We start from the raw sequence: 15,793 nt of genomic DNA on the forward strand, positions 1-15,793 counted from the left end.
TGAAGGATTGTAAACACAGGACAAAGATAAACGGCAAAATGTGGAGTCAGGAGGTGGAATCTAGAGGAATCTAGAGGACCACAGAATACTCTCGCAGGGAAATAATGGAACTCCCGTTGTCTGGGACATTTAAAACTAAATGTGGCAAAACACTAGTAACTGCAGTAGGAAACTATGATTATCGGGGAGATGGACTTGATTACTTCATAGGTTATTTCTGTCTCTGACTTCTATGATGCTGCTTTCAAGAATATTGCATGTGTGTTTGTGTATCTATATAAGTTGTGTTATTTCTCAAGGGAAGACAAAGCATATTGTAACCAAACAGTCATTTGTAACTTTGGGGAGGATGAAATCCCAGCCAAGCAATGCCCAGGTCTCTTGCTATGTAGAGTATACTGTTTACAACTTAAAGGAGATAGCAGTGGGAACTGGAATGATGGTCTCATTAAAGAGGAAATATTTAAAACTTTGCATTTTGGTCAGGTTTATGTCTAACCAATTAGCCACCTGGCATAATGTCTACATTCCTTTTCTTTGGCACCCAAACACGTAAATGACTTCCCTTTGTACGCCTCACCTGGTGAGAAATGACTCCTCTTGGAATACTGGCAACAGGGCCTCAAGTGGAATAGTTGCAGAAGCTTGTATGGACCATTCCTAGCTGTGCAAAATCTAGTTGTCTAAACCATTCTGCCACAGAGGCCTAAATATTTAGCACTGGGGGGGTTATGTAACTAACATTGGCTAATTTAAACTGTCTTCTCAAAAATTGAAATTTTTTTTGTCTAATGAGAACTGACCTGGTGAAAAATGTACTGGCTAGAAGGTCAACACAGTTCAATTCAGGATAAGCTGTACATGGTAATTAGGGACTTATTACATAGTTAGCGCCCCGTATCCATATCAGCTATGCACAGCCTATTGCAGGACAAAAGCCTTCTAGGCAATACTCCTGTCAAAATTTTGGGCCCTGTTTGCAGCCCTTATTGTGAACAATGAGAATTTTACATGAGGAGTGATTGCGAAATAAGGCCCTCTCTCCATCAGTATAGATGTATGTGTGTGTGTTACATAGGCGTATGTATGTAACATCTATCTTTGCGCACATTCTCCTTTGTCACAGAGTTTACAGAATTAAGATACTGCATTGTTATCCCTATGCAAGTTGAACTGAGACAACTGAATTGGCTGGACTGTTTCTAAGCCTGCAGGATCTAATGAAATTTTGTCTTTCTTCTACCCATTTTTTTTCTTTTCTTTTTTCAGAATAAGTCGTCTGTTTAATGGCACAGAGCCTATTGTCTTGGACAGTTTAAAACAACATTATTTCATTGATCGAGATGGTGAAATTTTCAGATACATATTAAGTTTCCTAAGGACATCTAAACTGCTACTCCCAGATGACTTTAAGGTAAGTGAGGCCATGTCTACAATCTATTTTTTTCCCCATTCTGTCATTTATTTTGGTGTAGGTTTGTTTGTGTGTTTGACCTAAACACAGTTAACTATATGTTGATGTTTATTGTTAAAGTTTTTAGTAGTTGTGTATTACATTGGGGACGCTATGATTTAATAAATAGACCCGTGGTTGTCATGGATACCATACAAAGTTAAATGATGAAGCTCAAGGCTAAATCAGTTTTTCTAAACTAATTTTATTTTCTCACATTTTTAGCTTATTTATCAGGGCATAACAACAATTAAGAAGCGGCAGCAGCAAGAGCTGACATTTACCACAGTTTAATGTTCAGCACCTTAAAGAAATGTTTCATATTTGATAGTTATTGCAATTTGAGTTGTATAAAGTAAAATTGGTGATTTAAAAACCCCTCATAATCTTAAATAAACCCATGAGGATTTCTGTTAGACATAACTCGTTAAGACATTTTGCTTTCAAGGAGAGATCCCTAACACAGATTGTGAAAGATGAAGTGCTCTCAGGAGAATGCAATTTTTTGAAGGGATTCTATGGAGTAATATATTTTGACTGTTTGGTTGTAGATGATGACAACTTCGCTAATTCTCAATGGTTGAGTGGTGAGACTTAATCTCCTCCTAGGTGATTTATTTATATTTGGATTTACAAAAACGAATGCCTTGATATATCCAGGCATGTGTCCAAAAATTAAAAGACAACAGGATCCAAAAGGTAGTGCAGCAGGTCACTGACACCACGATTAAATAAGAATATATCCCCATTTGGAGTTGGCAGACATGCCTCTGGAAAGGGGAATGCTCCTAGATTTTCAATACAATTTCAGCTTTCATGTATAATTAGATAGGGCACATAATTTGGTCATGATGGAGTCATTCCTCAGATGGGAATCATCACTAGTTTTGAATGGGGAGTATAACCATTCCCCCAACCTAAACCAAATCTCAGCCATTGCTGTGCAAATAAGGTATTTTTGTTTTTTATATAGCAAGAATAATCTTACATGGCCCCGGCTCCAAGGAAGTTACTGTCTAAATTGGCCAGACATCAGGGTGCAGACACATAATATATGATGAGAATGGAGACTGGAAGATCTGGTCTCAAAGCAGTGGCAAGGTTTTGGCTGTCGTAGATTATTTGTTGAAGGGCTTTGCACAAGAAATGTGGTCTTCTCACTCTGTATGCAGAGAAGGTTGTGCAAAAGAGGTGGATTGTCTGAGTGTAGAGAAGTGTGGAAAAGAGGGAGAAGACTATAAATGGAGTAGTTGGGGTGGAAGAGCAGAAAGGCTGACGGGGAAAATGAGAGAGGAGATGCAGATAGGAGTGGAATTGGGCCAGGACCATAAAGCTAAGGGCTGCAAGCACTTTGTGGATGATGAGAAGGAGCCAGTGAAGGGATCTGAGTAGAAAAGGGTCATAGTACATATGGCAGGAGAGAGAGATGATTTTAGCAGCATATTTTGGATAGAGTGGTGGGAGCCAGCCAAGGAGAACTGGGAGGAGGAGACTGCAGTAATTGGGAGAGAGGATCAAGGCATTGTCAAGGGTTTGGGAGGATGGATTTTAGAGATGCTGTACAACAAGAACCAAGGGGATGTGAGAATGTGTATACTCAAAGTGTATGCCAGCCTCAAAGAGGCTATGGCAAGGCTGGAATTAGAACTCAGGCGTTCCTAGCCCCAAAGACCATGCTCAGTCCACTGTTCCATGCTGCCTTCTTGGATGGGGTTAATTGTATTTTTAATTTATTCCTCCCTGAGATAGCTCTAGAGTAGACCCCAGGGTAATGAAGGCTCAGAAAAGCAAAGTGTTGCTAGGTAGGGAGTAACTCAACAAAAAATGCAAAGAAGAATGCATTGCAAAGCTATGCACTGTAAAACTGCACTGTAAACAGTTTTGACTTCGGAGAAATCTTGTAATTTTGCCAGTGTGATTAAAGTAATAGAAGAAAACAATCAAAGGCTGCAAATGGAATCTTTTGGTGTTTCTAAATGCAAAACATTATTTAAGGTATAAAACCTTACAGGTTTTCCAGTGAGACTTGCATTAAATGTTTTTTATGTCAAACAAAGCGTTATCAAGTGTTTTGAATATTTATTAGTTTTTTTACCCCTTTAATTTAATCAAGTCGTTTAGTAGCCTCAAGGTTAAGCCAAGTTGCTTTTCAACTTGAATTGCTACTCAGATTGTTATTTTGGAAAATTTGGAATGTTAGTACCGCACCAGTGTTTTTGTGTTTTCTATTTAAGTGTTGTTTTCAGACGAAGTTAACACTGAAATGCAGAGAAAGTGGAGTATGTGTTCCTAGGCTAGTGATTCTTTATTGTCAAGTCTGACTGGTGTGTTTACGGTGAATATTAACTACAGTTCCAATTACTAATAAGGCAAGACTTGAAAGTATTCTGCATCTTACAGGTCTCCCTCCTGAGACCAACATTCCTAACAGATTATACAGTGTTCATGGTTTTGTGGATTCTAAGCAGTGTACAAAGTGATGCTTTAGACATTTTGAAATTATTATGAATTGCTGGGCTTGATTTTCCCTTGCATCCAAGCTCTGCTTAGCAAAGGGGATGGAGGGCAGGCAGGGAACTGGTTAAAGATCCCTGATTCTGTACCAGCGCAGCCTCAGGGAGTCAGAGCTGCTAGGGGCTGCTCTCACTTAAGCCACTGGCCTAAGGTCCATAATGCTATGTCTACACTGCAATTGAAAACCTGCAGCTGGTGCGTGCCAGCTGATTCAGGCTCGCAGGGCTCGGGCTAAGGGGACGCTTAATTGCAGTATAGATGTTTGGATTCAGGCTGGCACATGGGCTCTAAGGCCCTGTGAGGTGGAAAGGTCCCAGAGCTTGAGCCTGAATGTCTACACTGCAGTTAAACAGCCTCTTAGCCTGAGCCCCACAAGGCTGAGTCAGCTGGCACAGGCCAGCAGTGGGTTTTTAATTGCAGTGTAGACATACCTCCTCTGGTATGCTCTCTATGTCAGGGAGGAGTGGCTGGATTTATGCCACCAGAAGGATCCCCTCCTCCAGGGGAATTTTCTCCTGGCCAGTTGCAACCAGAATTTAGCCCCTTTGTACTGCTCAGGGCCTGTTATTTATACCCCAACCAGAAATGGGGCCCATTGTGCCAGGGACTGTACATAACCCTTCTGCGTGTATGTCCTGCCCAAAGAACTTACTCTCTGAATAGACAAGACTAGCAAAGTGTGGGGAGAGGAGGAAGTGTTCTTGTTTCTATTGAACAGGAGGAGCAGAGGCACAAAAAGCTAAAGATGTACCCAGGAACTCTGGGGTAGAGCCTAGATGGAACCCAGATTGCCTGGAAGCAAGGGTGGCACTGTAACCACAAGGCCAACCTTCCCTTTGCCTTGATAGAGCCTTAAAATTAGTGTGGCCAAGTCTAAACGTTGTTTGATATCAACTTAACCTTAATTAATTACCCATGCTAGCAATATGCAGTTGAGCATGGAACTGGGAGGGAACTCATTCAGTGACCAGAGATTCATCGTGCTGCCAGTGGAGCCGAAAACGGTTGAGGACAGAAGGCAGTAGGCTACCCCCCTCCAAACAAACACAAGCAAATACAGTCCCCAGGGACATCGCCATTTCAGACTGTGCAGAAGAACAGGTGATACAAAAATAAAGATCATCCCTAGCCAGCCGTAAGGGAAGCAAATCAAGCCCTTAGAAGTGTCTTACAGTCTCTGGCAGCCAGCTCTTTACTCACCGTGAATAGAGATTTATTCCACGAGTAATCCCACTGACTCACTGGGGGTAGAACCGAGCCGTGAATTGCCCACCCCCAGTGAGATATAACCGTCAAATCGAAGAGGTGACCATGACCTTTAGCAAACGTGAAATCTGCAACAGATTATCCAGAACACTTTTCTACTAGATCACGAGCAGAAAGATAAAGTGTTTTGTAGAAAGGCGGACCGCTGTCTGTTAAGAAGACTTGTCAGTCATTCTCTCCAGCTCTAAACATTGTCCTGGGTACCAAGGAATGGCCAGTGTGTGTGCGTGGCCCACTGTTCATAGGTTCCCTGTTTCAACTGATCTAACAGACTGTACCATCACTTGGTAGAAACAAAGGTGAGGAGCTGTGATTCCAGAGGGGATTGATACAGCAGACCTACCAATAACCAGCCAGGACTGAGAGGTCTGAAGCTGCAGTTCCCTGAAAGAGAGGAAAATCACACGCACACAAACACACTTGCTGAACGGCCCCTTATATTGTTTCTCATTAGCCCCCCGCCCAGAACTGTGAGATGGCGGAGTTTTCTCACAAACCTTCCAGTAGTGGGAGCCAAAACAGCCTTCCTCCTCTGCCGAGACCATCATCAGTGTCCCTCAGAGTAGCAGCTGATAGGAGGCATGCTCAGAGTGGTTTCGTTCAGCCCCAGGGCCGGATTTAGGGGCAGACGACCGCCTGAGGTGCCAGGCTTGGGGGGCAGTGGGCTGTTTTTGTTGTTAGCGACAAAAGGGAAAATAGAATGTTTGAAGTTATATGTTCTAAGTATTCCATATGTGGATTCATTTTTCATTAACATCCGAGAATGTTCTGGACCTTTGTAGAATCTCATGGAATCTTCCAGACTTTCTGAGAAAGACATTTTCCTTGAACCTCCTAGAACATTGTCAGCCATGCCCTTGCAGGTATATAAGAGGGAGGGCATTGCCAGTCAGTTGTATATGACAGGGATAAATCATGCATGCAAATTCTGCATTGAAGTCGTGAAATGGGCTACAAATAGAATAAAAAATATAAGATATTCATTTAACGAATGGAGGGGGGGCACCAGTTGGTCTAGGGCCGGCCCTGTTGAGCACATTTCCTCTGTCTTCAGACATTAAGGGCCATATATGACCAAAAGCATAGTGCTGGAGTCAGGGCTGTGCACTGGGTATCACAGGAAGATGGAGAGATGGAAATCCTCTCTGGCAGGGCCTGGAGACGATGTTAGACAATATGGTCAATCACCCTGTCCCTTTCTCAGGGAGGACAAAATCCACATTGTGGGCCCATGGGAGGGTGGTGGGGGCAGAAAGGACGTTAGATCTGATTTCTGTGCAGGGACTGTGTTTGGGACCCTGCCCTGCTGCCCAGCAGGACCTCACTGGTTCTACTGCCAGAGCCTCCCTGGAGGTGGGCAGCAGATTTGTTCCTAAGAGCATACACTGCCCTTTGCTTAGCAACAAGATAAATTTGCAGCAGCCTGTGGTCTCTTCTGAGCCTGGGTTTCTGTGTGGCAGTTGAGCCTGTGCCATTATGGTAGCCAAAAATAATAATAATAATAACTTTAGCTAGTGTTGTTTGTGTAGAATGCTCCTGCTTTTGGGTGTGCCTCAGACTAGATTCATATATTCTAAGGCCAGAAGGGACCAATGTGATAATCTAGTCTGACCTCCTGTATAACACAAGCCATAGAAGTGCCCCCAAATAATTGCTAGAAATAACCCTTTAGAAAAACATCCACTCTTGATTTAAAACTTGTCAGCAATGGAGAGTCCACCAGTTAGTGAGTTGTTCCAATAGCTAATTACCCTCACTGTTAAAAATTGACACCTTATTTCCAGTCTGATACAAATACACATTTATGAATGAGGGGGCCCCTTTAACAATTTCCTGCTTATCTCGTGATATGGTGACTGGCAAGATAAACTGAGATTTTTCTTGTAATCTCTGTGGGACTTCACTGTTGGGTGTTGTACTAATGCAGTCTGGGCCAGCTTCTCCCCCATCTTGCACTGTGTGTCAACGGTTGTCCCTAGACAAGCGCAGCTCTGAAGAGTAGCATTTTACAGCCACTTTGCAAAGGTAAATGACTTCATGGGTGCCAGACAGTGAAGAATCAGGTCTTGGTGCCTGCAATTGTGAATTTCTTTGTTGAGAGTCCCTTCCTCCACCCCATCAATCCCCCAAAATTATTAAAATTCCTTAGTGATGGTAAGTTGACCAGAAAATTTGCCGACCACAGACACGGTATCAAGTATTAAACAGTCGCCAGGTTTTAAGTTACAGGAGCGAGACCAAATGCAAAATCTATATTTGTTCCAGTTTTTGGACCAGCGCATGCTGGTGATGAATAGGTGAAGCAGTATGAAGCAGAAACTTGCATTGCTGCTGTGGTGTGAATTAATAGAGGACTTCACTCTCATGCGCTGTCAGTCATTAAATTCTCAGTTTAAAAATATGACTTTTATTGAACTTATCTTTTTTGCAAAATGACAGGCAAAAACACTCCCTTCACTGCCATTTACGGAATCCGAGGCAGATAAATGGTGCCATGTAATATTCCAGTCTGAGTTGGTAGTTGAGGGAGGAAATGATTTCCTGTTTTTGTTGTTGTTGCTTTAAAAAAATTTTGAATTGGTGCAAAAAACAGAAAGTTGAAACTGGTGTGTGCACACATGTATGTGTGTGTGTGTGCACTTTTATAAATCAAACTAACTTTTGTTTTTAACAGCTCAGGTTGTGTGTGCAATTTGTAGTGTGGGCTGATCACTGTGGGTACAAAAATGAAGGAGTTATTTGAGTCTGAACACTGGTTCCTGGCTTAACACAACTTTTCTTTTTTCTTTTTTGGCTGATCACAGAAAACTGGAGGATTGAAACTATATCTTGGTTTTTTTTGTCTTTATTAAGCAGCAAATAGTTAGAACAAATGGTGAGTTAGCAAGTGGTTACTAAAGACTTAAATATAATGCCATGGGCTAACAGATGGCTCTAGGAGGAGATAGCATGATCCCAGAGTTTGTTTGCTCTGTAATGTTACTATATCCCTGGAGGTTGGAGCTGGGGACTGTTGCACTTCTGGATATTATGGGCCTGATCCAAAATCTGTAGCTGTGGAAAGACTCCCATTCAATTCAGTGAGCTTTGTATCGGCCTTAGCTGAGTGAGAGACCTACATTCGCTTTAAGAATGAAGGAGAGACTTACACAGTTCTATAGCCTTGCTGTTTTTGATAATGAAGCTCATGTTGGGTTTTCATCTTTTGGATGTTATTACAGGCTAACATGCAAACATAAACCCCTGCTTTGCCCTCATAAATAGTATATTCTTTCATGATGAACATGTGCAAAAATAAACCTAGAGCTAGATTCAGGAGCAATTGAAGTAAATGGGAGACCAGGGCCCTGTGTACATATGTGAAATACTAGCGTTGGCCTCGCGGACAGAGCTGTTACAAGCTCCCATGTAAACAAGACTTCAGATGTTTTACATGCAGATTATTAGTCCCTGTAGATTTAGCCTAATCCCTTGTGCATTTTAATTTAATGTTCAGGGAATTCTGCAAATGTGGAGGGAGAAATGAGAATGGCTCTGAAATGGGTATTTGCTTCTGAATAAAATAATTCATCATCCAGGTTCATTTCAGGAATGTATCACAATGGAATGGAGTCCAAGCAGTGATGCATAATAAGGATTACAGTGTATGGAAGTAAGGCTCTTACTTTACCCCAGATCAGGTCATCCTCTACTGCTCCTACCATATACCCATGCATGAATCTGATGTTCTTTGAAGCACTTCTTGGCTAACACTGATGTGGTGCCATGTCTGCCAGCACACATCTCCTTTTTCTTTAGTCTCCCTTAGGATCCATTCCCGCAAGGTGATGAACATCTTCAACTGCCATGGAGGATGCTGGGGACTGGAGTGATTCAGTCCCTAGGAGGAGGCCCCCTCAGCACTTTGAAGGCTCACTGCTTTGCATAGGAACTGTGATGGTTCCATTCACTTCAGTTTTCTGCCCCGATAGTGGCCTATGCCTGATGCTATGAAAGAAGGAAAAGCAAACTCACCCCCACAATTCATTTAGCATGCTCCCCAACCCCGGCAAGCTTCTGCCAGAAGCCAGGGATTGGAGATACACTAGCACACTTAGGAGATTACAAGGGTAACTGTTAAGTTGCCTATCCATATATCTGTAGGCCTCCATCAAAGGCAGCTACGTTGCAGTTCCAAATTTGGCCCTAACAGTCAAATCTTTTATGGACATTGCTAAACTCTTTGCTTGAGTGATACCTTGGGGAAGTGGATTGTACAGGTGGATTACATGCTGTTACAAAGTAGCATCTTGTGTTCCTTGTACATTTGTTGGCTTTTGATTCTACCATTAGTTCCTTTTATCCTGTGTTACGGATCCATGGAAGGCACCAAATGTACTAATTTTTGTTGTATATCCCTTTATTTTGCATCCTCAAATTCTTCTCCTTTCTAGCCCAGTAGTTTCAGTCTCATGATTATTCATACCCCTCCCATGCTTCTAGGCAGAGAGTATTTTCTGGTGGTCAGAGCAAAGGACTCCAGGGTTTTATTTCCATATGTTGGCTGACTGTAGGCTGAAGAAGCCATTTATCCACCGTTCTGCAGCATATCCATTTGAAAACGTGTATAATACTTACATGGGGCTGTTCTGAGGGTTAGTTAATGATGATTCTTCACATGAAAGGTGCTAAAGTCCAAGAGTTGTTTATTATTATTTTTGTCACCCTCTCTCAATCTTTTCTGTTTTTCCCTTTCCAAACTGAATGTAGAATTTGAGATGGGGATGCACAAGCCCCACCCCTCGCTGACTCCCAGAACTGTCTTATGCTCTGGGGAGGGATTCTGGCTGGCATCTGAAACTGTGTTGGCACCCCTGCTTGCCCAGGGATTGGGGGCTGCCTTTCCCTCAGCATGCACTAGTGCCCTTAGTCTGGGATGGAGAAAGCCGTCGGAAATGTTTGCTGAAAAGAAGTTCGTGAGCACGTGCCGAAATCACCTCTCTCAATTAACTGAGCTGTTTTAATGACCCAAGGGAACAAATCATATGATGGACAAATGGCTGGTAAAAAGTATTTGTTTAAAAGATGGCGAAGTGACCAGAGTACACATGAGCTTGCAGCCACGCATGTGCTTATTGCATTATTGGAACTTACCAGGTCCCAAACTACGTTTTAAACATATTTTTGTATTTTTAAGAAAATGGCTGCTGGGCCATTTCCTTGTTATGCTGCAGATTTAGCCTGCAGGGAGTTTTCACAGCTGAGTTTAAAACCACTAAAACTGAGAGTTTAAAATGAAAACCTGGCAGGCTTATCTCTCCATGGTAGCACTTGTATGAGCTGCAACAACAAAGTTTAATACGTATCATTTCAGGAGTTGTGCAAAGAGTAAAGAATAAGGCTCTGTCTCTCTCCTCTGACATCAGCAGGCCTTGCTTATTGCAACCAGTTATTTTGATTGCTTAATCCAAAAGAAAAGCCTTTTGACATTGAGCTTGTGGGATAATAAACATGAAAGAATGATTCAGAGCAATGGGAAGTTCACAGTCTGTTCAAGACGATTTAAAACTCTAATACAGTATGGCTTCCTTTGTAGGTATTACGTAGTAAAAGAGTAAGACAGTTTGGATACCTGTTGACTTTACGCTATTGCTGACAATATATAAGCCTAAGTAGGTCACAGGGGAACAATATTCATTTTACAAAGAGAACCGTAAGCATTTCTTCTGTCTCCTCTTTTTTTCTTTTTATAGGACTTTAATCTTTTATATGAAGAAGCAAAGTATTACCAGCTGCAGCCAATGATTAAGGAACTTGAGCGATGGAAACAAGAGAAAGAACAAAGGAAACATTTCCAGCCTTGCGATTGCCTGGTCGTAAGAGTGACTCCAGATCTCGGGGAAAGGATTGCACTGAGTGGGGAGAAAGCTTTAATAGAAGAGATCTTCCCTGAGACGGGGGATGTCATGTGCAACTCTGTAAATGCAGGTTGGAACCAAGATCCAACCCATGTTATTAGGTTTCCTTTGAATGGATACTGCCGGTTGAATTCAGTGCAGGTAATGGCCTTTCAAGCAATGCTGTCTCATGTTGTAACTTTTTTTATTTCATGTTCAGTTATATGCAGATTATTTGCTTCTGCTCAATTACCTATTTTTTTGCCCAGTGAGATCACAGTCTTTCAGGTTTTCCTAAGTCTAAGCAGAAAAATAGATTTAGATTTTGTGTATGTTAGTGCCATGCTGGTCTCATAATAGTGTTATACTGATAAATGCTAATTTTTTCATCAATGTATAGCCCACAGCATTTTTTCCTTCCAAAGTGCCCCTGGGAAGAAAGAGAGAGTTCCAAAAACTACAAAAAAAAAATCTCCATGCCATTTTATAGAAAATGCAACAATGTGTAAATGCATAATTTATGTCTCACTCATAATTAAATGATGGTGCCTGCGGGATGGACTTAAAAAAATTGATCTCTGCACTTTTTTTTTTCCAAAAGGATGTTCTTTAAAAATTGCCCAGAGTATTTTAAACAAAATGTATTTCATTTTCTACTCAGAGTTTTGACATTAGGATTAAAATTAAATATATGAAACAAAGAATGATAACTGGACTGATAGGTGGATGGAAGTGGGAATAAATACGTTGCTGGTCTTTAGGCAGTTGTCTTGGGGGCTGCAACTGATCCGTCATAGGGAATGACACATACAACTGTGGGCAAAGCTGCAGAAGTTTGTAGTAGTCCTTGTGCCGAGTGGAAAGAACAGTGCTGATCATGCTGTTAACACAGACATTAATTAGTCAAGGCAAAATAAAGTTCTCTTATTTTGGATTTATATCTTTAAAATATTTTGCAAGGAGGATGTCTGTCTTCGGTGATTTTTATTATGAGAAATGAAGCCTTCAACCTCTGGGTGATCGGTTCCAAAGTTATTAACATCTATAGCTGTTCTGTTAGCGGGACTGTGGGAAAGACTTTGAGGTCTGGGGCCATTTCCTAGTGGACATTCACAAAACACCTGGTTCTCTAAGCAATGTGATGAGAAAGGCCAGGGAGGAATGGGCATCCAGACTTTACAGAGCTCTAGCCTAGCCTCCTCGAGGTGGGCCCTTCACATGAGAGGAGTGGGATATAAGCGGGGCAGCGGAAAAGTTTGCACTGCCACCACTGAACCTGGTCTGTGACTAAACCAGGCTACCAATCCACAACATTTTCTGAGCACTAAATATGCTGAAAACATTCCGACATGTAATAACGTATGCAGATTTGCTTTAATGATCTGTATTTTACATCAGTACGTTTCCTCTTTAATTAAAGTTACTATAACAACATTCCTTGATGCGTTCTGCATTAAACCTGTCTGAAAAACAAATCTGTTGGCAAATTTTGGTTTCACACTAAACACTCCCAAATGTTTCATTCAGCTCAGCTGATGAACTCAGTGCCCTTGGCTAGTTTTGCACAGGTGTAAGTCCGTTTTCTGTCTGAGTGAGGTTTAAACTGGGTTGGGTCACATTCTGACCAAACAAAATGGAGTCCCCAGAGGTGGGTCAAAGGCAGGGCCATTTGCTGGTGACATAGCATTTTAACAAGTTTTCTGCATCACTGGGGAAAGGGGGTATCTGCAGTCTAGAATACCCCCTAGATAGGTTGCGTGAGTCAGTTTAAAGGTGTTAGTGAAACTCTTTTAGTGCACCTGGTGTATGTGCCATGGTTAGGTGCATTAAAGAAACTGAACAATAAAACAATGAAGGGTCATGACAAACCCAAGAGTGCACTGTAAGCACAAACACTTGGGAGAGGTCTGAAGGCATTTGTTTTGGTAGGCTAGTTGCGGAGAGTGGTGGCACATAGAAAAGCAAAAAGTAACTTGATCATACCGCATGTTCTTTAATGGGACGCTTGTTTTCAGTATTAGTTCATTCCAGTACCCCACATTCCTGGTTGACCTATAGCATTTATTATTGCAACTTGTACAAATTCTTTCATGAAATGATGTTTCATATCAAGGACTCATATGAAACTGTACATGTAAAACAAATAATGTCAACATGTTAGTGGATTATGGCCAAAAATAATAGCAGCCCTCAATTTAAAATTCCCATTTGTATCTGCATTTAGAATATAAAGTTTTTTCCTATAATTTAAGTTATTTTTTTAATCTTCTGACAACAGGACTTAGTGAAATATATGAATATACTTCAGAGAAAATGCTGTGAAAATTGTGTATGTTGAACATTTCAGTACTTTATAATTAAGACCATATTTGTTAATATCACTCTGCAAAATTTAAATGAAATGCATTAAGGTATCATATTTCTGTTTGGAGACCTTCCCAACAAAATAATAGCTCATGTCTCTGCGTGTTTAGAGTGCCTGGCAGAGAGACAATATTAAATCCTAACGTAATTGCACTATTTCATATTGATTATGGGAAATCACAGCTGAGATTCATTTACTTTTTGGCATACTGTCTTTGGAGACTTAAAGAAAAGTAGCTCAGATTTTATTCTATAGATATGTTCATCTATTTGCCATCTTACTTTTTAAAGCAGTATAACATATACTTAGGGCCAAGTTTGCAAAATATGGTTTCCACTTATCCACGTGCAAGAGCACTCTCAGCCTCCTGTGTGCACTAGGAACTGCATGCACGCACAGATATTGTAGACATGCAGTGGAGGTAGCATTCTGTAGAGTTTGCTCGTAGCATTAAGTATAACCTAATGCAAGATGCAGTTAAAATAGTACAATATTTAAACATCGCAGCATTGTTACAGGATTTGACCCATTTTGCTTCTTGCTCAGAAAATTGATGATATGTGCATTTTTAACACAAGGCTACAGCCTGCAGTCTAGTCCTCCAAGCACACAGGCAGCACAAATGTTATGACTTTGTCCTATGTGCAGTATTTTAAAGCTGTAATGTCTGTCTGGTTTGTGTGTTTTTATATAGCTGGCTCAGTAAAGAAGAGCCTTATGCTAACATGCAGCTTGCCATACCTATGGACTAAGCCAACAGCATCTCAGCACTAGTTTTGTATTATAAGCAAATTGATTTTTTTAAAAATTTTGTAGTAAAGATATTGACATCCACGCCAACACTGAGCTTTGACCTATTGAGAGCACCTCTCTCATTCCAGTTAAATGGAGACTCCCTATGTCATGCAGCACCTGCTGTAAGGGTGGACTGATTCTTGTCTCCACCTTGCCTAGGCTAAGTCTATTAAAAAATAAATCTCAGCCTGTGGCTTCCCCTACAACTCCTTGATACCTTGATCAGCGCTCCTGATCAAGTTACTGGCATCTCACTTCTGTCTTAGAAGGGGCAATGCTGACAAAATAGTACAATGCCCGGCGTTCCCTTCTTGCCCCTAGTCTGCTTGTATCCCAGCTCCCACCTCTCTTCATTTTTGAACAAAGAGGGAGGACTCTCTTTTTTTTATTATACTTTTACCCCAAATTCTCCCTCTTTCCTTTGACTTCTTGTCTGTTGTTTTCTTTTCAATTGCTGGGGTAGCTTTTCCTCCCTTCAGTTGTAATGGTTTCTTACATACATAAACTCTGTAAAAATCAGGGCAAAAGTCAGTGAGATTTGGCAGATGTAACTTTATTAGAACACAAATCACTTTGTTCCAGGGCCAGGCGGAGCTCCCAGGGCAAACTGATTCAGAGCAGACTCCATGACTCAGGCAATGCTGTGCTAGAATGAGTGTTTCCTTTTCTTTGCCAGTCTTCAGAAGCTAGGCTAGTGAGCACAAGGCTTTCGTTGGCTTCCAAAAACTCAACTATTTGAATTGCTGGTGGCTAATACTAGAGGCCTCAAAGGAAGGCCTACAGATGAACCAGCAGGGATATACTTCACTGAGTTTTCACATCATTGGCCAGTCAGATTCAGTGTTCTGCCTCTGGAGAAAGCAAGCAAAAGAAGCAACATCCTCAAGAATGCCCCTCGTTATTAGCATGGTTATGTGCGTGGGGGCCAGGGCAGAAGTCTGGCATGAGATTCCTTTTTATTCCCCCTTTTAGCGATCACTTCATGCCTTAAAGCATGAGATTTGATGGCACTTGTAGTATGCGAGCAAAAAAAAAATCCATCTAATATTGTCATTCATTACAAAGTTTAAAAAGAAATGGTTTCTCTTCTGTAGTGTAGATCCTATACAAACACAGTATGGGTTTTCTCCTCACCCAATATTATGTACTAACGTTATGCTAATTGCGTTGTTGGACAAAGTATCTAGTCAACTGAACAATTTTTAAAATAAGGCAACAACGTGGCCCGACAGTCCTCCTGGTAAATTATTTAATAGATCATGCCAGGACTTAGCTTTAACTAGCTAAATAATCAAGCTAAGTTTTTACTGCTGTGGACCCAAATGTCCTGGTTCTCTGACAAGATGATTTATATGATACCTATATTATGAGAGAGATGTACTCTAAGAATAGTACAATCTGCGCACCCTTGGTGACATTTATAGGTAGCAAAATAGGTAGGAACAGTGTTTCTTGTCTGTAAAGTAAGTATTGTGTCAGTTCATTTTAAACAAACTAAAGACACTATCCTTTCCAAGTTCTATG

At 41.2% G+C, this 15,793-nt stretch overlaps 1 protein-coding gene across 14 annotated transcripts in view; it reads left to right on the plus strand.

Annotated features, from left to right (window-relative positions):
- Window positions 1-15,793, plus strand: part of KCTD15 (potassium channel tetramerization domain containing 15) — a 53,284-nt gene that overhangs the window by 32,239 nt on the left and 5,252 nt on the right. For all 14 annotated transcript variants that reach the window (XM_084644970.1, XM_084644971.1, XM_084644963.1 and 11 more), the window contains 2 exons: window positions 1,270-1,414; window positions 10,966-11,271. In XM_084644970.1, coding sequence (XP_084501096.1) covers window positions 1,270-1,414; window positions 10,966-11,271 — 451 coding nt within the window. The remainder of the gene's footprint in view (window positions 1-1,269; window positions 1,415-10,965; window positions 11,272-15,793) is intronic.

Source organism: Lepidochelys olivacea (assembly GCF_965140295.1).
Source record: "Lepidochelys olivacea isolate rLepOli2 genome assembly, chromosome: 12".
NCBI lineage: Eukaryota > Metazoa > Chordata > Testudines > Cheloniidae > Lepidochelys > Lepidochelys olivacea.